This window comes from Cnephaeus nilssonii, assembly GCF_951640355.1.
Source record: "Cnephaeus nilssonii genome assembly, chromosome: 3".
Taxonomy (NCBI): Eukaryota; Metazoa; Chordata; class Mammalia; order Chiroptera; family Vespertilionidae; genus Cnephaeus; species Cnephaeus nilssonii.
In genome coordinates this window covers 41483809-41508856 of record NC_137074.1, presented here as the reverse complement: position 1 = coordinate 41508856, position 25048 = coordinate 41483809, and the positions used below count along the sequence as shown (strand labels likewise).

At 43.0% G+C, this 25048-nt stretch overlaps 1 protein-coding gene across 1 annotated transcript in view; it reads left to right on the top strand.

The window, feature by feature from the left end:
- Nucleotides 1-24286: 24286 nt before the first annotated feature.
- Nucleotides 24287-25048, top strand: part of KLHL6 (kelch like family member 6) — a gene marked incomplete at its 5' end in the record, with an annotated part of 53764 nt that continues 53002 nt past the window's right edge. Inside the window, one exon of the mRNA XM_079766873.1 lies at nucleotides 24287-24579. Coding sequence (XP_079622999.1) covers nucleotides 24287-24579 — 293 coding nt within the window. The remainder of the gene's footprint in view (nucleotides 24580-25048) is intronic.

Here is a 25048-nt window from a genome sequence, read left to right as displayed (position 1 = left end):
GTTGTCCAGGGAGGTACATACAACCTAAGACTGTGGTCGTTCTTCTTTTTCTTTTTTTGTTAATCTTCACCCGACGGTATTTTTCCATTGATTTTAGAGAGAGTCGAAAAGAGAGGGAGAGACACAGAGAGAGAAACATCGATGCGAGAGAGCCACATCAATTGGTTGCCTCCCACAGGAGCCCCGACCAGGGCTGGGGATCAAGCCTACAACTGAGGTACGTGTCCTTGACCATAATTGAACCCAGGACCCTTCAGTCCGTGGGCCGACACTCTATCCACTGAGCCAAACTGGTTAGGGTTGTGCTCATTTTTCATTTCTGAATTGCTCAGAGCTCAGTGAAGTCACAGGTTTTGGCAGAATTATTTGGCAGAAATAAGTTGCAATCTTGGAAAAAGTTTAATGAGCTTGAATCATGCTTAGTTTCTGTGGCTGCTGCTGGGATTTTAGGAAAGGATTTCCATATAGTCCAATAATTTCCCAGAAAGACTGTTTTCCTTAGTTATGAATGCCAACTTAAAATATAAGTAATGAAAGTGAACTAGTGCATTTTGTACCCAGTACATGGCCCAGCGAGTTGGTAGCAGGGCTTCAGCATGGGACTCTGCTGAGTGGGCCAGTTGGGATTGAGGGAAGGGGTGCATTTTTATATTATTTATTTTTCTTTTCTTTTTAAATTCTTTATTGTTGCAAGTATTACATATGTCTCCTTTCCCCCCCATTAACCTCTCCCCACCCACACCCACCCCTCAGCACAAGCCCTCATCCTCCCCCTTCCCCCCCCCCGCCCCAACTGTCTGTGTCTATTGGTTATGCTTATATGCATGCAAACAAATCCTTTGGTTGATCTCTTACCCGCCCTCCTTCCCCGCCCCCGACCCCCCCCCTACCATGAGGGTCTGAGGTTGGACGGTCTATTCAATGCTTCTATGTCTCTGGATCTATTTTTGTTCATCAATTTATGTTGTTCATTATATTCCACAAATGAGTGAGATCATGTAATATTTATCTTTCTCCGACTGGCTTATTTTGCTTAGCATAATGCTCTCCAGGTCCATCCATCCTATTGCAAATGGTAAGAGTTCTTTCTTTTTTACAGCAGCGTAGTATTCCATTGTGTAGATGTACCACAGTTTTTAATCCACTCATCTGCTGATGGGCGTTTAGGCTGTTTCCAAATCTTAGCAATTGTAAATTGTGCTGCTATGAACTTAAGGGTGCATATATTCTCTCTGATTGATGGTTCTGATTTCTTGGGCTACATTCCTAGAAGTGGGATCACTGAGTCAAATGGGAGTTCCATTTTTAATTTTTTGAGGAAACTCCACACTGTTTTCCAAAGTGGCTGCACCAGTCTGCATTCCCACCAGCAGTGCATAAGGGTTCCTTTTTCTCCACATCCTCACCAGCACTTGCCCAGGTTCGAATGTTTCTTACATTAACATTACTATTCTCAATGTCACCTCTGGGTGTTGTGAGAGATTTTCTTTGTTGCCAAAGCTACCTGGCCATACACACCAGTCACAGCACCTGGGAGCAAATTGAGAAGCCCATCCCTCCGAATCCTAATCCTTAGGTCTCCCTTCCTAATGGGTCCTCCCTAACCGGTCAAGGAGGACCCCGGATCAGGGACCTCTCCTTCCGATTGCTGACCCCGCATTCCAAGAGGTGCCTTTTTAAAATTCGCCTGCACAGAGGGGGTGCCTTCCCTAATTCACACAGGCATGGCTTGTGAGCAAGAAATTGAAAGGCCTTAGCAAATGATGCCACAGGAAAGTGGGCATCATTGCCTCCCTTTGGCTATGCTGAAAGGGCAACAGGGTGGGAGATCCCTGTGAAGGTGCCACATTGTGGGAGGCCAAAAAACACGTGGAGGTGCCCCTTTGGACTGATAAGTTCTCAGTTGCCTTGAGAAAATTAAAATACTTTATCAGACTTGTTATTTAACTCTGGATGGCCAACCTTCAGATTCTTGGATTAGCACGGTTTGCCTTATCAGTACATGACATTCTTAAGAGTTTAAAGATAAAAATGTATTATGCCCCTGTGACAGCCTCAGGGCCTTTGGGGCTTGGAGGTGAGCAGGTGCCAGAGGGCACTAGATTGTAAGCTCCATGAGTGCAGGGGCCTGGTTCTATCAGGTTCAATGCTGCGTATCCCGTGTTAGCACAGTACTGGCCACAGAGGACGCACTCAGTACATACATTTGAATTGAAGGATGTATGAATGGTTGCCAGTGGAGGTAGGCCAGAGCAGAGGAGAAAGGGCAAACTTCATGTAGTGGCTGACCAAAGAGAAGACCACATTTATTTGAGGGCACATCTGAAACAATTCCTTCCTTAAAAGGACTTTCGGGTGGCTGGGATTTATGTTAGCAGTAGAGCTAAGAGCCAATACAATTTTATAAAATTACATGTTTATATATATTTAAGCCTCAAAGTATCTTTATTAATGGTAGAGTTACCTGAGAAACATGTGTCTAGGGCTTTCACTATTTTATTTATCAGATTTTATTGAGTATCTACTATGCTTAAAACTAGAGAGATGCAAATGTCCAAGACACAGTTTCTGCCCTCACATTACATGCTGGTGTAGTGGAAGAATGGGCACTGGAACAGATGTTTCCAATAAGGGGTATCAAATGTCATGGCAGGTTCTATGTGAGCAAATGGGAGGCACATCTAAATGGGATGAGGGAAGGCTTCTTGGAGGAGATAGTCGTTTTGTTTTTGTTTTTGTTTTTTTTTTAAAATATATTTTTATTGATTTCAGAGAGGAATGGAGAGAAAGAGAGAGATAGAAACATCAATGATGAGAGAATCATTGATCGGCTGCCTCTTGCATATCCCCCACTGGAGATCAAGCCCACAACCCGGGCATGTGCCCTTGACTGGAATCGAACCCGGTACCCTTCAGTCCGCAGGCAGACGCTCTATCCACTGAGCCAAATCAGCTAGGGCAGAGGTGGCCTTTTTGAATCTCTCTCAATATAGTATATGGTTCCTTTGGATTCGGTGGTTTGTGGCTTTCCTGTTTCAAGTTTTCAAAGGTGTGAGTTTCACTAGAGGTTCTGTCCTGGGCTTGGCCACACTCCTTCCAGTGGAAAGCAGCTCCCATTGGGGAGAAGCCTACACCTGAAGAAACTTCACCACTTTCTCCCTGCAGCTGCTACTTGACCCACTGTGGAGGAGAGCAGAATTGCACTTAACAACTTTCTCCTAAGACAGGCTGAAATGTGTTGAAAGGAGCCTTGTGTGCAGGAATTTCTGAATTAAAAATAACCATTTATTTAAATGTTTTAGCTCTAAAGTTTTCTGGTTCTAAACCAGCCACATTCTCAGATAAAGAAATCTGATTTGATGTTGTGAAACGTAGACTTTTCCTTTCAAGGATAAAAAATTCAAATAATTTGTGTTCCATTCCTTAGTGTTTAATTTTGCGAAGAATTATAAGACAGGAAGACATTACAAAAAGTGGGACCCGCTGTCCTGGTTGGTGGTAGCAAAATAAAGAGTAAAAAAAATTGATTCGGGTTTAGAAAGTACCGGTCAATTAAATAACAATAGTCTCATTTAAAATAGAGTTCACAGTACATATATAATTATCTCTTGGGTATACCCACATCCTGTTCTTGCTTAGGATGAATTTTTGAGGGGAGCATATTTAAATGTATCGGTTATTAAAACGAGAGGCTAATAATACTCTAGATAGCAGGTGGTACTCAAGGCACTTATTGGTTGGTTCACAGAGAGCTTAGCTGCTTGGAGAGGTAGGACTGTGGTTGCCAGTTGAAGTGGGGAAGTAAGACGTGATGGTTGGCAGAGAATCCGGTTACCTACACATCATCTCCATCTGGATGAGCTTTGTACACTTCAAAGTCAACCCTAAACCTAAACCTAAACCCATCATCTTCCTCCTTAAACCTGCTCTGCCTCCTGGGCCCCTATACTAGTAAAGGATATCACCACCTATCCAATTGCCCAAATTAGAAACTTTATTCCTCTCTTTTCTTCTCTGTCAGTCCTTATTTCTAATCACTGACCAAATCCTATTGGCTCTACCTTTTAAATATTTCATGAATCCATTCACTTTCCTCCATCCTCAGGACCACTTGCCCATCTCAGAATTTCATCCTCTCTTACCTGGCATGTTCACAGAAATTTTTGGATTTCCCCACCTCCCTTCTCTCCAAGTGATTCTCCATGCAGCATCCAGAGCTGATCTTAAAGTGCACACCTAATTGCCCCCCACTTGTTCACACCCTTCAGTGTTCCTACACGCCTGCCGGTTAATGTCCTGGGCCCTATGCCTCCCATAGCCTTTTAGGAACAGGCCCTGGTGGGGTGTCTCCCCTGCTTTGTATGTTGCCCACCCCAAATTCCATGCCACAATTAGCTTCCTTCAATTCTTTGAATACCCCTTGCTCCCCATTGCCTCTAGGCTTTTTCTCATGTTCTTTCCTATGTTTGAAATGCTTACCAACCTCTTCCTTGTCTTTCATATTTTGACTTAAATGTGACTTTCTCCATGAAAGCTTTCTCTAACTTTCTCAAGTCCACATCAGGTTTCTGAGTTATAGGCTCCCATACTAGATGTCCTCCACCGTAGCCTTTATTCGGGGTTGTCTTTGCTTGTCTAAGTCCTCGAGGAGATGATGACACACTTGAGATAGGACTGTCTCTGTCTCAGAAATTACCATGTGGATGGTGCTCAATAGATGCTTGTCTGTAGTTCCTGGGGAGTCCAAAAGAGATGACCACCATAAGAAAGATTTGATAGCAAACACATTATGATGATAAAATTTAAAGGAATTTTGTTTCCAACCCCATCTCCATTCTTTGCAGTTCTATCCTCTATACACTTCAGTTTGACAACCAGTGTCTACAATGGGACAGCCTGCTATGGGAGAAAAAGCCCCAGACTTGGTCAACATTTGTTGAGCTCTTACTACAAGCCAAGCTGTATCCTGAGCACACATATTAACTCATTTAATCCTCATAACAGCTCTATTGGGTAGGTACTTTATTCTTTTTTTTTTTTTTTTTTGGTACTTTATTCTTGATTTGGCAGATGAGGAAATTGAGGCACAGAGAATCAGACCTCAGTTTAAATCCAGGCTCTGCCGCTTGTTAGCTGTGTGATCTTGGGCAAACAACCTTTCCGTTTGAATGTTCATCTTTGGAGCTATAAATGGAGATAACACTTGCTGACAACTTGACTTTCAAATTTTCAGTTTTCTTATGCACCATGCATATCACACATTGGCCTTCCATAGGTCAGTTCTGAAGGCCCCAGGCGCACTGCTGGGCATCAGTGGACAAGTGAACGTGAGCTGTGGCATGGTGATGTTCCAGCCCACCAGCCGTCCGTACAGCCTCAGTAGCATAGCCAGCGTGTTTGTTCAACTAGGCATTTTAATGCAACTTTCCCTTATTATTTATAAAACTGTGTGGAAAGTGAAAATAAAAGCTGGTGATTAATAAGAATAACTAACAATTATTCAGAACCGTGCCAGTTAGTGAACTATTGTCTCTCAGCTTCAAAACCCACTCTTACATATTCTGCTTTGTGATGCAGGGGCTGGGACTCTACAAGCCACCCTTTTCCTTTGCCAGCGGCTTCCTTTTAGGCTCTGTCTATAAGGGACATTCGAGGGAGGTCCCAGGGCTAGGTGAGGAGCAGGTTGGCTTCCTGCTCCTGTCTTCAGGACCCAGCAAATTTGCTTCTTCACTCCAGCAGAGCCAGTACATTCCAGAAGCAGCTTGCTATGGGTTAAATTGTGTCCCCCTAAAATTCATATACTGTATCCTAACCCCTAGTACCTCAGAATGTGAGAGATAGGGTCTTTGGAGATAGGGTCTTTACAGAGGCCATCAATTTAACATGAGGTCCTAAGGGTGGGCCCTAATCCAATATGACTGATGTCCTTGTAAGAAGAGGAGATTTGGGCACTGAGATACGCACAGAGGGAAGACAAGGTGAACAGATGTAGGGAGAAGACAACCATCTATAAGCCAAGGACAGAGGCCTGGAACAAGTCCTTCCTTCGCAGCCTTCAGAAGGAACCAATCCTGCTGACTTCTGGATTTTGGACTTCTGGCCAGGAGAACTGTGAGACAATAACTTTCTGTTGTTTGAGTACCCAGCCTGTGGTACTTTGTCATGGCAGTCCTAGTAAATAACATTCAGTTCAATTCAGTTCGAGGTTTTACCAACTTGCAAAGCCAACCTCATTGCATCCTGGCAGAGACACCGGCACAGCTGGTGGGCACCTCTCCAGAGATCCGGGTCCTAATCCACTGGGACTCTCCTCCAAGCTTCTAAAAGTTAATAATCCTAACCTCTCCCCTCTGTTCCCCCAGCTCTATGAACCACTTCCTGCTCTTGCCACCTCTGTGGTAGCTTTAATGTCCTTTTTGCCTTTCGAGTTACTTAGTTGACCATTTTTTAAAATTATCTAGTTAAACATTCTCTATATTAAATTCTCTGTTAAAATAACTGGAGCCTTAGGGGCAGATTTGCCGCTTGCAGAGCCTTGGGGCTGACCCTGGCCTGGCAGAGCTGCACAACGAGATAGCTCTGGGTCTGGAAGGTGGGGCATTAACCAAAAAGGATTGTTCTTAAACCTTAAGATCTTTGGAGTTTGTCTTGCTAGGTTTTGGACTTGCTTGGGACCTATCACCCTTTCCTTCTTTTCCATTTTTCCCCCTCGTGGAATGGGAATGTCCCTCCTATGCCTGTCCTACCATTCTATTTTAGCAACATATGACTTATCTGGTTTCATAGTTCACAGCCGGAGAGGAATTTTGCCTCAGAATGAATCATACTTCTAGTCTCACCTACATCTGATTTAGATGTTAGATGACAGTTTGGACTTCAGACTTTAGAGTTGATGCTGGATTGAGTTAAGATTTGGGGCTGTTGGGATGAAATGAACATATTTTATATGCAATAAGGACATGGATTTTGGGGGGCCAGGGGCAGAATGCTATGGACTGAATTGTGTCTTCACAAAATTCATTTGTTGAAGGCCTTAGTCCCCAATGTGGCAGAGAGATCCTATCCAGCATAGCCTTGTCCAGACTGTATTAGGTATCCTTCCTCTGATGGACAAGAACCACAAAATCCCAAACTCAGCACAATGGAGACAAAGATGGCAACTTGTAAGCAAACTGAGAGAGGTGGATTTTGTTTTCTCACTTGGCTATATGTTGGACTTAAGCCTGTTTGCTGACTGTTCAATTGTTAAGGAAAATAACTCAGCTGAAGAACAGAATAAAATGTTGAAAACATATGAAGAGTGGGTCTAAAAGGCTCCATATAATTCCAGGAGCCTTATTTTCTCACTAGAGACCCAGTGCATGAATTCATGCATGGGTGGGGTCCCTCGGCCTGGCAGGTGATCAGGGCCAATTGGGGCCCTCTCGCCCAGTTCCGATTGGGGCCGATTGGGGCTGGCCAGCCAGGGGGAGGGACCGTGAGAGGTGGTCGGCCATGGGAGGTTGGCTGTGGGAGTGCACTGACCACCAGGGGGGCAGTGCCTGCGTTGAACATCTGCCCCCTGGTGGTCAGTGCGTGTCATAGCTACCAGACGGTCATCTGGTCATCTGGTCATAACAGTTGCTTAGGCTTTTATATATATAGATAATAGCCTGCATGCTCCACATTCTGTTCAGAGTTTTTCTGTTCACTTGTTGGCCTCGTTAGGTCGAAAGTTCCCTGAGGGCAGGGCTGGGGGCACATTTCGTCACCTTGTATCTCCTAGTGTCCTGAACTGTGGCTGGTCCATGCTTGGCATTTAATAATACTGATTAAATTTAAACAAATTTTGGAAAAGGGCTTGTTTCAATTCCCCATCATCAGTTTCATCTTGAACCAGTCAATGGCCCAAGACAGAGCTCGCAGAGAAAGGGGCAACCTGATGAAAGGGTGAACTATGGCTAATTTAGACATAGAAATGACTTTCCATTAGGGTGGGTTATTTTGAGAGGGTTAGACATGATTTACATGTCAGTCAGTCAGTCAGTGGCCAAAATGGTTCTCACGTCTAGAGGGAATTTATGTCTCTCTGTGTGTGTTTTTTTTTTCCCCAGTAGAGTTTGAAACTTTCGTTATTTAATAATAGTTGCTTTTTAATTTTTTTCCACTTCTGTATGTCAGGTGTGGTGCTAAGGACTTTACATAATGAGTTCTCGTTTAATAACTGCAGCAATGCCGTGAAATGGATAATCCATCTTGTAGATGAAGAGACTGAGGATCGGCAAAGTTAAGCAAATTGCCCAATACTGTGGGAACTGCAATAACTGGGGTTAAAATTCAGCTCTCTCTGACTCTGGAGTTTGGCCCTTTCTGATGGTCTTCTGCTTTCCTGCTCAAGCAGAGCCCTAGACCCTGAGAATAGGGTGATGGACCTCCTAACTCTCTCCATTCTCTAGGTATAAGCATTAAAATCTCCATTATCCCTCTGAGAAGGCGATGGCTAAGGTTTTCAGCTCCCAGTTTGAATTAGCTAATACACCTTCACCTTCTCACACACCATGCTGAAGGAGACAATTTGCAAAGTGGCAATGCAATTCAGAAGTAAGCAGGGAGTTTTATTTTGAAGTGCCGGCCCCTTCAACATCTCTTGCCGTATTTGGACCTGGAAGGGTTAATGTGGTGAACTATGTTATGGGTAGACTATTGGTTACACAGGGTATCTCTTAACACTATTTTCTCTTTTCATTTATGTACATCTTCAATGCTGAGCAACAGTGTTGTTAACCCAAACAGGAGATCATCTGAAAGTCCTTCTTAAATGGCTTTGAAATGTGCAAAATGTTTCTACATATTTTTAAGGACTCATAAATGATCAGAGCTATTGGATTATATTTATTGTATCAAGTTTCTAGCATATTAGTCTAGAACAGTGGTTCTCAACCTTTCTAATGCCGTGACCCTTTAATACAGTTCCTCATGTTGTGGTGACCCCCAACCATAAAATTATTTTCGTTGCTACTTCATAACTGTAATTTTGCTACTGTTATGAATCGTAATGTAAATATCTGTGTTTTCCAATGGTCTTAGGAAACCCTGCTAGTGGTTCTCAACCTGTGGGTCACGACCCACAGGTTGAGAACCGCTGCTGTAGAGCTTAAGACCATTGGAAAACACAGATATTTACATTACAATTCATAACAGTAGCAAAATTACAGTTATGAAGTAGCAACAAAAATAATTTTTATGGTTGGGGGTCACCACAACATGAGGAACTGTATTAAAGGGTCACGGCATTAGAAAGGTTGAGAACCACTGGTCTAGAAGAACTCAGGTTAATTTAGGAATCTCTGCATAATTTGGGCGATACACCCATGGATATACAGAAAAGCTTCTCTGGAAATGGTGATGAAGAAAAAGTAGTTTTTTTTTTTTTAACCCAATGTTTTTATGTTTTTCAGTTCTCATCTAAAGATGTATTGATGCCCAGCTGGCATGGCTCAGTGGTTGACCTATGAACCAGGAGGTCATAGTTTGATTCCCGGTCAGGGCATAAGCCTGGGTTGTGGGCTCGATCCCCAGTATGGGGTGTGCAGGAAGCAGGTGATCACTGATTTTCTCTCATCATTGATGATTCTATCTCTCTCTGCCTCTCCCTTCCTCTCTGAAATCGATAAAAAATATATTTAAAAAAATAAAGGTGTATTGAAATTCTATAGCTTGAAATTTCAAACAGACTTGATCACATCTCTTTACTCTGGATGACGTGTCTTAAGGGTAAGAAGGTCCACCTGGCTGCTTCAGAATGAGATTGATTGGAAGTCCCCGTCTTGGTCTTATTCTCAGCTGATGAAGTTTTACACTTTAATTCTAATGGGTCACCCAGAGGTGACCACCTCTATTGGATTTATTTACTCAATTGGAGGTTGTTGTAAGATTGAGGCCCCGGGGAGGGGCGGCAATGGCACGGGTGTTGCAGTGGCCTGTACTAGCAATGCCAGCGGTGCAGGCTGCAGCTTCTTCTACTCAGGAAAGTGGCGTCCTGACCAGGCTGATCCTTCAGAGTGATTTTCAGCCCGTTCTTGGCTTCATCTTCCAAGCCTTGTTCTCTGTCCAAGCTAGAGAGTTTGTGCTCCCCATAAATCCCCCAGCATTTTAAATTTAAAACGTAAAAGAATATGCCTTGCTGGCGTGGCTCAGTGGTTGAGTGCCGACCAAATCAGGAGGTCATGGTATGATTCCTCGTCGGGGCACATTGCGAGCTCAATCTCAATGTGGGGCACGCGGGAGGCAGCTGATCAATGATTCTCTCTCATCATTGATGTTTCCATCTCTTTCTCACTCTCCCTTCCTGTCTGAAATAAAAAGAATATATGTATATATAAAAACAACAACACATAAAAGAATAGTATAGTGAGCTCCCATATACTCTTTGCTTTACCTCTTTCTTTGTAGAAAACTAGAGGCCCGATGCACAAAATTTGTGCACTGGGGGGGCGGTGTCCCTCAGCCTGGCCCGCACCCTCTCACAGCCCGGGAGCCCCGCCATCCATCACCCCACATTGGGAGGCCCCGCCCACCCACCACAGCGTTGCCAGCCAGGTAGCCTGGGTCTCCCTCTGTGGGGCGATCATGGGGCAATGGCCGGGCCCCCGAACAATCACATCGCACCTGCCTTGGCTGGCCTGGCGCGGGTGGGTGTCATAGTGTGGTCGTCGGGATAGTCATCCTGCTGTTTGGCCATTCGGTCGATTTGTATATTATGCTTTTATTATTATAGATACTTTTCTTTGCTGAATCATTGAAAGTAAGTGGCAGGTATAATGATGCTTCACCCCTAAAACAGCACATGTTCCTTGAGAACAACTCTCTCCTACACGACCACAAGGCCAGTATCACATGGGAGAAATGTAATCTTCTTATATTGACACGTTAGTCCTTAGAATGTCTTTTATAGCCACATTTTTGGCAATGTAATTAAACCTTCCAATTCACTTCATGCTAGGTTAATCCACACATACATGGAAAATGTCTTAGATTATTTTCAATATCCCAGGACTGAACTTTGATTAATTTTCTATTTCAAACCCAGTCCATATTTAATACCATTTCATCTAAGGATATTTTGAAACATGTCACATTTGATGTTAATACTTTTGGAGCTCTGGAATACCCTGTGCCCAATATTCCCAATGTGTTAAAACTAAAAAGAAAAACCCTCTCCCCATTTTTAGCTGTTTTTGTTGTTGTTGCTGTCTTTTTGCTAAACCATGCTAACCATTTTTAAGTGAAGAATTCAGTAATTTTAAGTATATTCACATTGTTGTGCAACCAATATCCAGAACTCTTCTCATCTTTACCCATTAAACTGTAACTTCTCATTTCCCCTCTTCCCAGGCTCTGGCAACCACTATTCTACCTTCTGTCTCTATGCATTTGACTCTTCTAAGTACCTCCAAGTAGAATCACACAGCATTTATCTTTTAATGACTGGCTTACTTCACTTAGCTTAATTTCCTCGTCCATGTTGTATTTAAATTCACCCATGTTGTAGCACATGGCAGGATTTCCTTCATTTTTAAGGCAGATTAATGTTCTATTCTATGTATAAACCTCATTTTGCTTATTCATTCATCTGTCAATGGACTCTTAGGTTGCTTTCACCTTTTGACTATTGTGAATAAGGCTGCTCTGAATATAAATATGGGTGTTGTTTTTCTTTTTAAATCCGGGACCCAAATAAGAATTACAAACCCTGTATTGTGCTAATAAATTCAGTTTCTGCAAAAAACCAGCTAGTGCTGACTTGTTGCTAGTCACTAGGGACTCAGACTCTATCCAAATGTACAGGGGACAGCATAGTTTTCTTGCATGTGAGAGAGCTTGATTTATAAACCTGAGGCTAAATGCATGAACTCACAGTGAGCATTGGTGAGTGTGAATGCTGCCTCCTACTTTCGATGTTTTCTTGCATTAGCCCTACTCTCCTGGTCTTTCTCTGTCCTTACATCCCTCCTCACTCTGCCCCAGGGAAAATGGTGAATTAGGAAGTTGAAACGGTGTGTGTATGGCTCCAGTGCTCTCTGCTTTGCTCCTCTGAGCATGAGGTGGAGGTGGGGGCCAGCCCTGGTTCAGGGTTGCCACGACTGGGTGGGTAATACGTTGATTAAACAGTTAGACTCTCCAATTTAGGTCCTCATCATTAGGTCCTCATCTCCTAATTCTTCCTATTCTCAACTGGTTCATCTCCAAGATTTGCTGTTTGTTGGGCTCCTTAAAACACCTCAGTTATCAGGGAGACACCTGGATCCCAAACTTGTCCATCCACACGCACAGTGGACGCTCTCCTGTTGCATTTGTCTGCTCAGGACACCAGGTTACAATTTGGAAGATGTCTGGATCTGTGTAGTCCCGTGTGAAAGAAGCATGGTGTTGCCAAAGAGATATTAGCATTAAACTAATTGGGCTTTCCCCTACTCTAGGAAAATTCCTGTGAGGTTACTAATGCCAGCTATGGTAAATAGAGTACTCTCCCTTGTTACGAACACAGGGACATTTTACTTTTTTTGAATAACTCTATTTGGTAAAAAATATTGTTCATTGCTGAAAACTTTACAAAAGCTTGAAATAACCACTTTTAATATTTTGCTATGTATATCAACTACTATCTCCAGTCCTGCCTGTGTGGCTCAGAGTTTAAGCGACGACCCAGGAACCAAGAGGTCACTGGGTTCGATTCCAGTCAGGACAAATGCCTGGGTTGCAGGCTGCATCCCCAATAGGGGGCATGCAGAGGTCAGCCGATCAATGTTTCTCTCTCATTGATGTTTCTATCTCTCCATCCTTCTCCCTTGCTCTCTCTGTAAATATAAATGAAAACATATTTAAAGAATTAATATTTCCAACACAAACTTCTTTGAGCTCCAGACTGTGTACAAATATCTCACCTGCGAGCACCTATATCTTGAATGTTTCAGACTCCAAACTCAGCATGACCAAGAATAAACTCATCCTCTTCTCCCTCTAACCTGCTTCCTTCCTAGTGTTCCCTATATTAGCATGTTGATACCTCCATTCATCCAGCTGTTCACACTAGAAACCTAGACTATTCTTGAAAATTCCTTTTCCTTTATGAAGAAAGGGAATGAAAACTCATTTCATGAGCAACCCATCACCAAATCCTATTGATTTTAACTTTCACATATGCTTCAAATTCATCTGCTTGATTCTAACCCCAGCACTGCTCCCTAGTCCATGCTGCCACCATATGCCATCTGGATTACTGTGACAGATTCCACACTGGCCCCCTTCTCTTCTAGCTCATTTGTGCTGGTCCCTTAGTGATCTGTTCTTCATGCAGAGACAGATATGTTCAAAGTGCAAATCTATTTATATCTTCCAAACCCCACCCTCACTTGCTCCCCCAGCCTCTCAGTGGTAAAGACAAAACTCCTTAACCTGGTTTGTAAGGCCCTGGGTGATCTGGCCCTGCCTACCTCTCTAGCCCCAACCCACACCAATCTCTGCCCAACTTTCTTTACTCCAACCACATGGCTTTCTTTCAATTCCTTATATGTGCGGTGGTCCCTCCTACACTGGGCTTTGCCCCTGCTGCAGCCTCTGCCTGGATGTCTTCATGCAGGTACTACATCCTCATCCATTACAAGCTCTGTCATCAGAGAAGCCTTTGCTGACTTTCCCAACCAAGGAAAGTTGCCCCTGGTAAAGGTTCCCCCCCAGGTGCCTCTCCCCCATAGCATTTAGAGTGACAGCAAGGTAAGATTAGGGATGATTATTCAAACCTTTCTATAAAAAAGAAAGTATGGGTGTTGCAGTCTAAATCTGGCTTCTGGTTTCAGACCAAAAACTCCTTCAGCACAAAGGCCCTGGTTCGCAATCACTGGCTGTCTATTAGTGTTGGTCTCCTCACTAGACCGAAAACTCCTGATGGGAGTAACTGTGTCACTTTTTACTTTCCATTATACCCTGAGCATCTAGAACATACTCATTAGACATTTGATGAGTGAGTGAGTGCCTTTCTTTCTGGTTGTTTATATACACTCATACTTGCAAAAACGGGAGCATTCTGTACCTACCCATGTTACAGCCTTTCCCCCTCACTTAGCAATAAGTGAACATTTGGGGGCTGTTCTTCTTAACAAAACCCACTCTTTAGAATTGTTGCTGTTTCCAACTTACTCTCTGACTCTTCATTTTGAAGGTTCATTTTAGAATTGGATATGGATAGCAGACCCAACTTAGCAATGCCTGCAGCTATGGTATCTGATCCTTTTTCAGGACCCATCTCTGCACCTGGTCACATGCCTGGTCTGTGGAGGAAGGGCAGTACCATAGTTAATATGTGGGGTCAGACAGATGAGCTTTATGATACTGCTCTACTTCTATTCCAGTGAGGCCCATTTAGATGTAAGAAAGTCTCAATCAAGCCACTTGAAGAAAAGTGGGATCTAGGCAGTCATCTCTCTGAAACCCAAGAACAGAGCCCTAACTAGAGCTAGAAAGTGGGTCCAGATTCAGAGGGGCCACAAATCTTCAGCAACAGGAGCCCCTGGTTCTCCATCCAGTCTCAGGGTGACCTGTCTACATGTTGGCTTCAGCCTTCTTTTTACCTTCCAGGTCCCTCTGCTCACTTACAATTTTTGCTTTTTATTTTTATAATAATAATTATTTTTAATGTTTTTATTGATTTCAAAGAGGAAGGGAGATAGAAACATCAATGATAACAATCATTGATTGGCTGCCTTCTGCACGCCCCCTACTGGGGATCGAGCCTGCAACCCGGGCATGTGCCCTTGACTGGAATCAAACCTGGGACCCTTCAGTCCACAGGCTGACGGGCTATATCTGCTAAGCCAAGCCAGCGAGGGCACAATTTTTACTTTTTTGGTTCTGACTCTATTTCGTGGTGTCTCTTGATGCATCCTTTTGCCTCCTACTTATGCTCTCAAATGGCAAACTTTGTATTTATTTAAAATGAGAGAGAGAGAGAGAGAGAGAGAGAGAGAGAGAGAGAGAGGCTCTAACTGTCCCATGTGATCTTTTGAGCCAGCTGTATGTGTCCTTGAGTTAATCTCTCTCTCTCTGCTTGACTGTCCTTGGCTGGGAGCACTCATTCCAGACCATTTAACAAGGGGGAGCAGCAGAGTCATGAAGTACCAAACATGGCTCCCTGAAGGATAGGGGATGTGGGCTGGGAACTTATCATTAGAATATTAGAATAGGGCATGGGCTAATCCGATACTATCACTGACGTATCCAATACAGCCGGTGTGACCTGGCACAAAGCACCCAACTTCAGCTTTGAGTCTTGGTTTCCTCAATTGTAAAAAGAGAAAAGTAATCCATTTTCCAAGTTATCAGGATAAAAGGAAATAGGATGGGATAGAGCACATAGCATTTAATAATACTCTTTATAATAATCATATATATATATACAACATATTAATATATTTTTCAAGTTGCCTCTCTAATCTAGGTTACTTTTGGGAAGATTTTCTCAGATAGATAAATTCTTCTATGAACTGCTGTGACTCTGAGTAGAATAATATTTCTGATACACAGGGTGGGGTGATGGGAATGTTCATTTCTCTGGGGACACGGTGGTCTGTGGGCCCCTCTACACTAACTATTTTGAAAGGATTCAAGATAACATGGAACAATTGACAGCTTGTAGATACTAACAAAGGCCATTGTAATGAAGGAGTTTTTGGTCTGAAGCCAGAAGCCAGATTTAGACTGAAATACACATACTTTCTTTTTTACAGAAAGGTTTGAATAATAATAGCTAATGCTTACATAGGGCTTAATATATGCCAAGCATTGTACCAGAGGCTTCACATATATTCACTCATTTCCCCCCTCTTTACAACAGATTGAGGTAGATAGTATTATTACATTCTAATTTACAGATAAAGAAACTGAGGCATTGACCTGTTTGTAAAATCCTTTCAATAAACCACAATCAACTAACCTTATGCCCATCTCTGGTCCTTAGTCCTCTGGGTACCATGGTTGATATTACTGTTCTTCTAGGCCTGGAGTTTTGCCTTGCACCTCCAACTTCTTCCCACACTAACATTCTTCTCTGAAGGCCAAACCTGAGGGCTGCCACCAGAGCCCTTAATAGCCAGGTGCAAACAGTTTACAGTTTAACCAAATGTCTGTGAAGCGTTTTCACGTGCCTCATCTCATTTGATCCTCACAAGAAGTCCTGGAGTAGGTATATAGGATACTTGGTAGAATCCTATTTTCTTTTCATTAGCCGGAAAACGGAGATTTAGAAAGTTTAGAAACTTGACCTGACTGAAAAGAAGAAATGGTGGAACTTGAAAATGACTTCAGGTTTTCTCATTGCACAGAATAGTCAAACACTGCTACAGTGAAATATTTCACCCTTTGTTTTCCCTGAGTGATCTACAATAATAATCTGCTTCGTGTTGATATTTACTGCTGTGTTGCTGACAATTACCTGAAAGAGAAGTTGGGGTGCTTCACTGGGCTGGAAAAAGTTTAGCTAAATCAGAAAGCAGGTTTAATTAAGCAAGTTTATCTATATATATAAAGCTCTCACTGGCGCCAATTGCACGTGTGTCTTTCCATCTGTCATTGTTGATTGTGAATTTGGTTGACACTTCTATTATAGAGAAAGGATGAATAGTGATATTAAAATATTTCTTCTAATTAATTTCTTTTAAATGTGCATGAATTCATTCATCGGGCCTCTAGTTGTTTATAATCATAGAAACATAACAAAAGTTATTTTAAAAAGGAAATATAAATAAATATATGGGTGAGGTGTAGTGCATTAAGGACGAGATTCCCTGATTTCTTCATTTGTTGGGGGTCAGTTTTAGCTTTTGTTAGTGGTTACCTCCATTGGCCCCTGGGACCACCTGAGGGCTTGCATCAGGTTTGGTTGGCTGCCTCCCAGAAGGCACTTCCAAATTTTGACTCTCTGTTTTGTGGATGTTATTTCAGAGAGCGATTGCTCAGAACCATCTGGTGGAGATCTGGGAACACCTGGCTTCCCTTAAATTCAGATCTGTAGAGGACATTCCAGGGGGTGCTCAGGGACCAGGCTAGCTGGCCCTGAATAGAAAGTTTTGAAAAACTATAACCCATATATGACAAGCCTTTTGTTATGTGGACTAAAAATGAAAAGAGTGTGTTGTATGTGGAATTTATTAGAGAAAACAAAGCCTTGACACAGATCTTTTAAAATTAATAGCCTCTACATTAACTAATGAAATGGGTGGCCTCGATTTGGCCCTGCACTCAGGTTTTGGTGTCCGGCCTCCCCACTTAAATCAGCATGTGCTCCTTTATAAAATCCTCACTCGAGGATATTTTTTCCATTGATTTTTTTTTTTTTTTTTTAGAGAAAGTGAAAGAGAGAGAGGGGCATGCCTTTATTCTGGAATGTAAACAAATCCTCACTAGGGAAAGGAGTGGACAATCTTTAATCTCTACTTTTCCTTTATTACCATGCAATGCAAGCAAATAGCTTCAGGGAGAAGTAAGTTCCTAAATGTCATTGGAGCAATACACTATCTCTAACCTCTGAGGCATGTTTTTTTTATTTTTTTTATTTACTCTCCCTTTAGCCAAGTGTGCCAGTGCTCTTTGCTCAGAAAGCCCCAAAACATGCAGAAACATGAAAACATTCATGGGTAATTATCTTCCAGAACTGCGAGGGTTGAAACCACAAATGTCAACATGTGACTTGTTCATAGCTCCCAATATACATAGAATTTAGCTCAGAGGATGCTGAGTAAGTACTCAAGAAATGGAAATGTAGGTGTGAAAAGATGGGGTGGGAATGAGATGAGGGGAAGACAGGACTATTCCTTCCCATCAAAGGACATTGTTATTCATTTCTCTTTTCTAACACTAATTGGGCAAATGTTATTTAATACCTATGATAGGCAAGGTGTTTGGCACATGGAGGACATAGAAATAGGGTGGCCAAATTGTCTGAATCCCAGTTTTAGCCCAGAAAGTTCAGCATCCTGGGAAACCCCCCAATCTGGGCAAACCAGGATGGTTGGTCACCCTGCACATGGGAGGCACCTTCCTTCTCTAAAGAAACCAGCTCCACCATCAAGAAATATTCATTCATGCCTTAAGAAAGGTGAGAATATAGGGAAACGAGAGAGAATATACAGCTGGGATGTCAGGAAAAGTTTCATGGCATTAGTGCCATTGAAGATGACTAATATTGTTTTTATAAATCCCAATACTAGGTATTTCTGGGAGATGGCAGTCTGGACTCTCCTTTTTGCTTAGTATTTTCTAAATCTTCAGTAAGCATCATTACTTCTGTAATAAGAAAAACATAACATTACCCACCATCCCCACCCCAAACAATTTAAATGGACTTCAAAATATACATTAAAGCAAAAAGGTTATAAGAGCATTGCTAATGTTCCTACCAAGAGATAACTACAATTTAACAATTTTCATAGATATATATCTAGGACAGTGTTTCTCAACCAGGATGATTTTGCCACCTGGGGGACATTTGGCAATGTCTGGTGACATTTTTGATGAACACAACTGAGGGAAGATGCTACTTGTATCTGGTGGATAGTGGCTAAAGATGCTGCTAAACCTCCTACAATGTACAGGACAGCCCCCTCTTCCCCAACAAAGAATTATTTTGTCCAAAATGTTAGTAGTGCCCATCAAATTTACTAAAGTGGTACCACACCTATGTATTGTTCTGTAACCAGGCGAGAAGGGGACAGACAATAGGCAAAGGGAATAAACACATCTCAAAGACAGAACACTTTGAGCATATTTAGAGACAAAATATGTAGTTATAACATCACGGTGACAGAATACAACATTGCAGTTAAGAACCAGGCTTTGGAGAGAGCAAATGGGATTTGAATCCTACTTCATCTCATTGGATGAAGGAGCTGAGTAAGAGCAGAGGAAAGACCATATGTGAGCTGTGTGACCTTAACAAGCCATGAGCCCTCTATTAGCCTCAGTTCCCCTTAGGCTTAAGTTGAAGAACAGTGATACCTACTTCAAAGGATTATTGTAAGCATTAAAAGAGCTAATGGTTGGCAAAGCCATTGCTTCTTGCTTCTGGTAGATGTTCAATAAATGGTGACTATTGTTACTATTATTACTATTACCTTTTTTGTGTGAAAGTATAGATATAGGAAATGACAAATAAAAATATATAGCTTAATGAATTATTATAAGGCACACATACCCTTATAAACACCATACAGCTTAACTCATGCATGTAATGTATACTACACTTTTATTTTAAATATATTTGGTGGAAGACTGGTGATAGTCTGGGATGGAGAGAAAGTGTGTCACAGTAGAGGTTTTGTTCTTTTGTTTCCATTTGGCATATTCCCATTTGGTATATTTATTTAATTTTTGTTTTAAATTTCTTAGTAAAGTTTGTTAGTTTTATCTTACATTCCTTGTGGAGGCTATTCCTAGGCATTTGTATATGCTTTATTACCATCGTGAATAGCATTATTTTTCCATTACATTTTTAACTGGCTATTGTTGGTATACTGGGAAACACTTATTAATATTTTTATCTTGTTTCCAGCCACCTTCCTGAATTATTTTATAAATCTTTCAGAAGTATCTCTCACTGCCCCCTTATTCACAGACTGTGAATCAGGAAAGAGAGGTTTCTGTGTAGGGGAATAGAGGACTTGCTTGGCTTGTATAGGGCAATAGATGGCTCCCATACAGTGTGTTAATTCCATATGTAGTGATAGCCCCCATATGGGGGTGTGGAAGAGCAGCAACTCAAAGATTCTGAGAAGCAGAAAATAAAGGATGTCAAGATGAGCCCCTTTGACCTTTCTACTAACATCAGAAAAGGAAAAGGGGGTTCCTCTGCTTCTCTGGGAGAGAGGCAATGGTGGTGCTTAGGGCAGAGTGCCCTGGCAAATGTGGCAGGCAGAGGCCCAGAGGCACTGCAGGGGCAGCTAGTGATGCGTTGGTGCCATTGAAATTGTGACTAGAAGGGCAGGCAATGGTCTAGTTGGCTTTGTGAAGTCCTTATGTCAGTGATGAATTAGCCCCTTGAGCATCACGGTGTGCAGCAAAGAGCAGTAGCCAGAGCTGACTGGACATTGCTAGGTTGGTGGAAAGAGATAAATCCCTTGACTGTGATGGATCAAAGTCACAGTTGCCTTGGAGTGTTTCTGGGAAAGCCTCTTCTTGGGACTGGGATTCTGTTGGGGTCTGAAAAGCATAGGTTTTAGAATTAGCCAGATCTGAGTTCAAATCTTGATTCTGCCACTGAGTAGCTATGTGCCTTAATTTGCACCCCCACCTCCCACCCCCAAGCAGGCCTTAAGACAAGGATTGGATGCAAGTAGTTTATTTGGGAAGCACAGTGATGGGGTGGGGAAGTGAGATGGAAAGGCTGGGAAGCCCTGAGAGGATGAGTAGGTCACTACTATGGGCAACTGGAGCTCAGCATTCTGGGAGTCCTCTGACAGACAGTGTAGAACACACTTCATTGTCCCACCTAGAGACAAGGAAGCTAGCCTACTTATCTACCAACTCCTGGCCCACAGTTGAAGGTCACTGTGGGGCATTAACTCTCCAGCACTTCTGGTGAACTGACATTTTCTTGTAGCCAGAGAACGCTCTCAGGCAGAGTGATGCTTTTGGAGCGTATGCTTTTGAATTCCAGGGTGGGCTAAGGGGATATGGATGTGACACTGATATTTTGTGCTACAATTATGTGACTTGATCTGCTTTCCTGTCTCTGAAATAGAGATCACAGCACTCAATTGCACTGGATTAGTGGGAAGATTAAGTGCATTAGTGTTCCTAAAGTGACTCTCATAGCTCCTGGAACACAGCTGATGCTCAATAGATGATCATTGTAGCAATAAGTTAACATGAGGGAACAGCGGCTCTTCCTCTGTGGCTGACTTAAGGCTTGTTTCTATCATTATAATTTGTATTAGAGAAGACAGTTGACTGGAGTTAGAGGGGACAATCCGTGGCCTTAGGAATTAAGATTTTCCTTGAGTAAAGCTATCCACTTGTATGGGGACAGAATCTACAGCTTATAAGCATCATAAAGCCAACTAACTTAGTAAGATATAAGTAAATAGTTTTCTCATTAATAAAGCTTTTTGCCAATGGCTTGTACATTTTGTTGCCTAGCAGGGAAAATAAAGCTTTCACAGAGCAATCATTCTGCCTGTAGCTATAGAGAATATTTACCAGTTCATGCTGAATCTTAGAGCATATCCAGGTTGACATAAATGCCCATCCAATTGTGTTTTTTACCTTTGCACTAAAATATAATTGTGAATATCTTATACCACAGGTGTGTGCTTGCTTACTAGGAAATGAGAGGTTGTGGGGAGGGTAACAGTTATCTGTTTGTATCAGGGGATGGGATGGGTGGGCTTGGAAAGTATATGGAAAATAAGAAGGGAACGGATTCATCATGAATAAAGAATTGAAGTTTTATTTTTAAATTTGCTTTATTTTGGGTGATTGGGGTGGAGCTGAATATGGCCAATGTTGTTTACAATTTGAGTTCCTCCCAGCCAAGACCTGCAGGGAGAGTTAAGGTTATGTGTGTCTTTGTGGCAGGCACAGGAGGTTAACTGTACACCAGCCTTTTTCCCTCTTCTGTGCTAACAGACCCTGATTGTATTCAGCTATTAGATCTTAGGGAAGGTGGGCTAGTCTCAGTGGACAAATCAAGTTTGGTTCAAGCCAATCATGGTATTGCATTTATATTTCCAGGTGTTTGGTGTGAAGTGGACAAGTAGCCTAGAAATCTGATGAGGATTTAAGGAAATATTTTCTCTCTGGTAAAAAGAGAGTGATGGAGGAGAAGAGGCCTGCTCTTTTACTTCTTGATATTGGAATAGATTAGTTGTATGAAAACATGGTGTTTGGTACTGATCTCACCCAGCACCTATTGGTCATACATCTAGTAGTGGATCACATTGAGGGTGATAGAATGGAAAGATGAAAAAATCTCGTGTCCTTGATGCATTACTAGGCTTTTGGATCAACTTGGGACTCCAAACATCTGGCTTCCTGTAATGTGAGACCCACTTTAAAAATATCTATACTAATAAAAGGGTAATATGCTAATTAGACCAGACGTTCTTCTGGACAAAGCCACATTGGCGGGGCTGAGGCAGAGGCAGTCAGGGGCGATCAGGTTGGGAGGGGAGAGCAGTTAGGGGTGATCAGGCAGGCAGGCAGAGTGGTTAGGGATGATCAGGCAGGCAGGCAGGTGAGCGGTAAGGAGCTAGAGGTCCCGGATTGCAAGAGGGATGTCCGACTGCAGTCAGACATCCCCCAAGGGGTCATGGATTGGAGAGGGTGCAGGCCAGGCTGAGGGACCCGCCCCCCCCATGCACGAATTTCATGCAACGGGCCTCGAGTATATATATAAAATTGATTTCAGAGAGGAAGGGAGAGGGAAAGAAAGAGAGAAACATCAATGATGAGAGAGAATCATTGATTGGCTTCCTCCTGCATGACCCACACTGGGGATCGAGCCTGCAACCCAGGGAAATGCCCTGACCTGGAATCAAACTGTGATCTCCTGTTGATAGGTTGATGCTCAACTATTGAGCCATGCTGGCCGGGCATGAGACCCACTTTTGATGGGATACTCTGTTATTGAAGCCCGAATCATCTTGATTGACAGAGCTCTAAATAAAGAGCAAGTTTGGGGGAATATCAAAGACCTTGATTTTTTAAAATATATATTAATGGGAATATGTGCCTTTAAAAATATCTTTTTATTAATTTCAGAGAGGAAAGAAGAGGGAGAGAGAGATAGAAACATCAATGATGAGAGAGAATCATTGATCTGTTGCCTCCTGAATGCCCCCTACTGGGGATTGAGCCTGCAACCCAGGCATTGCCCTTGACCAGAATTGAACCCGGGACCCTTCAGTCCACAGGCCAATGCTCTATCCACTGAGCCAAACCAGGTAGGACCAAAGATCCTGATTTTAAGAGTAACTCTATGGGAGAGAAGAAGAGCTGAGGCACAATCAGGACTCCTGGAGCGGGCTCAATCACCACTGAGCAGGACAGTGAGAGGATCGAATTCCTGTGGATCAGGAGGCCTGGTAGTGCTCCCCACATCTAGAAGGCGAGTGAGAGCAGGAGTGAGACAGTAAGGCCACTTTAGCAAGGCACCAGGATAGTGTAGCCATGGCAGGCAGGCCTTGCAGTTCTCTCCGTGGGAGACTCAGGAGTTAGGGTCAACATGATGTTGCAGCTCTGAGAGCCTGATGGTGGCGGAGAAAAGAGTGGCCTTGGAGCCCAATGAAACGGGGCCCTGCCACTCACTGGAGCAGAGCTTCAGTTTCCTTAGCTGTAAAATGAGGAAAGTCATATCTACCCCCAGTGGGTTGTTACAAAGATTAAAATACACTAACTTCTAAAACTGTCCTAGGATATAGTGGACGTTGAATAATAAAAGATAGTATTACTATTCAGTGGAGACCTGCAGAGGTAATGGAAATGTTTCATGATCCACTGCTAGATGCATGGCCAATAGATGCTGGGTGAGATCAGGCTGGTTAGAGACTTGCTAAGGCAATCCGAAGACTTATCCTGATTGGTCTTCTGTGAGAGAAGACCCTGGGGATGGAGTTTCTGGAGACTACTCCTCTGCCCCGCATATCTGAAACAACAGACATTTTGGAAAGTGGGGTGGGAAATGTTAATATTTGCCATGACATTGTTTTCCCCTGAGCAGGGAGGAAGGCAAAGACTGAAGATGTGCGGTGCTGATAGAAACGAGAATGCCAGAGATAAGCATGTTTTCCAAGGTTCCCAAGAGACTCTGTGGGGCTCACCGTGGGGTCTTAGACTCCTGGGAGGATGGCGGGGGAGAACGGTAGAGCGCCCCCTGCCCATCTCCTCATGGACAGCTTCAGTTACAGAAGCACCAGGAGCACAAATGTAATAACCAGAACCAGAGGCTTCCTGCTTACGGATATGAGGGGGGAGGTGGACCAAAATAACTGCACAACACTAAGCTGACTCTAAGAAGCCACCCCTCCCCTCCCGGAGCCCCTTCCTACACACCCCGTTCTAAGTAACGTCTACCCTTGTGAATATTCACAGAAAGAAGAAGAATAGACATTATTGGCGTTTGTAGTAACAGGATGAGAAAGTGCGAGACTTCCTGTTATGCGTGTGTGACAGCTGGTGATAAGTGCAGGGCCCTACACAGGAAATCCGCTCAGCTTCTGCAATGTGACCTGCCTGAAACTTGGGCGCTTCTCCAGTCTGGATGTTGATGGCAGGACAAAGGGGCATCTGGACTATGGGCGACGTGGTAGAGAAAAGTTTGGAAGAGCCACTGGCACCTCCTGCAGATGAACCCTCCCAGAAAAGGGGAGACCTGGTAGAAATCTTAAATGGTGATAAGGCAAAATTTGACGACACGGGACTCTCCTTAATTCTGCAGAATGGCCTGGAGACCCTCCGAGTGGAAAATGCTCTGACAGATGTCATCTTGTGTGTGGACATTCAGGAATTCTCCTGCCACCGCGTGGTGCTTGCTGCGGCCAGCAACTATTTCAGGTCAGCACGCCTCAGACCAGGGTCAAATTGGGGTGCAACTTATCAGGAATCTCTGTATTTATGTGAGAGCCCAATCTAACGAGTTGGCTGTTGAATTTATGGTTTGTATATCTATTTAGGCTTGTGTGTCTAGTCAAGATACAAGAAAGAAAGCTATTCGACCTTAGATTTTAGAATTTAAGCCACGTTAAGAGATTAGTATTACTTAAAAGCAATGTTTATATATTTTGGTAAATCTTCTGTGTGATGTGTCCTTGTTCCAAAGGATGGAAAATTACTGAAGTCATGGGGATTTTCCCCCGCTTTGGTCTGACTAGTATGTTGGAAACATGATGTTGTATTTTTCACCAATAGAGGTAGAGATAAGGATATGGCCCCTCCTTTGCAGTTTTCAAATGACTCGCTGAAAATTAGGGATTTCTGTTTGTGCTGAGGGGGTGGGTGAGAAGGGAAAGCTGTTACAAAGGTG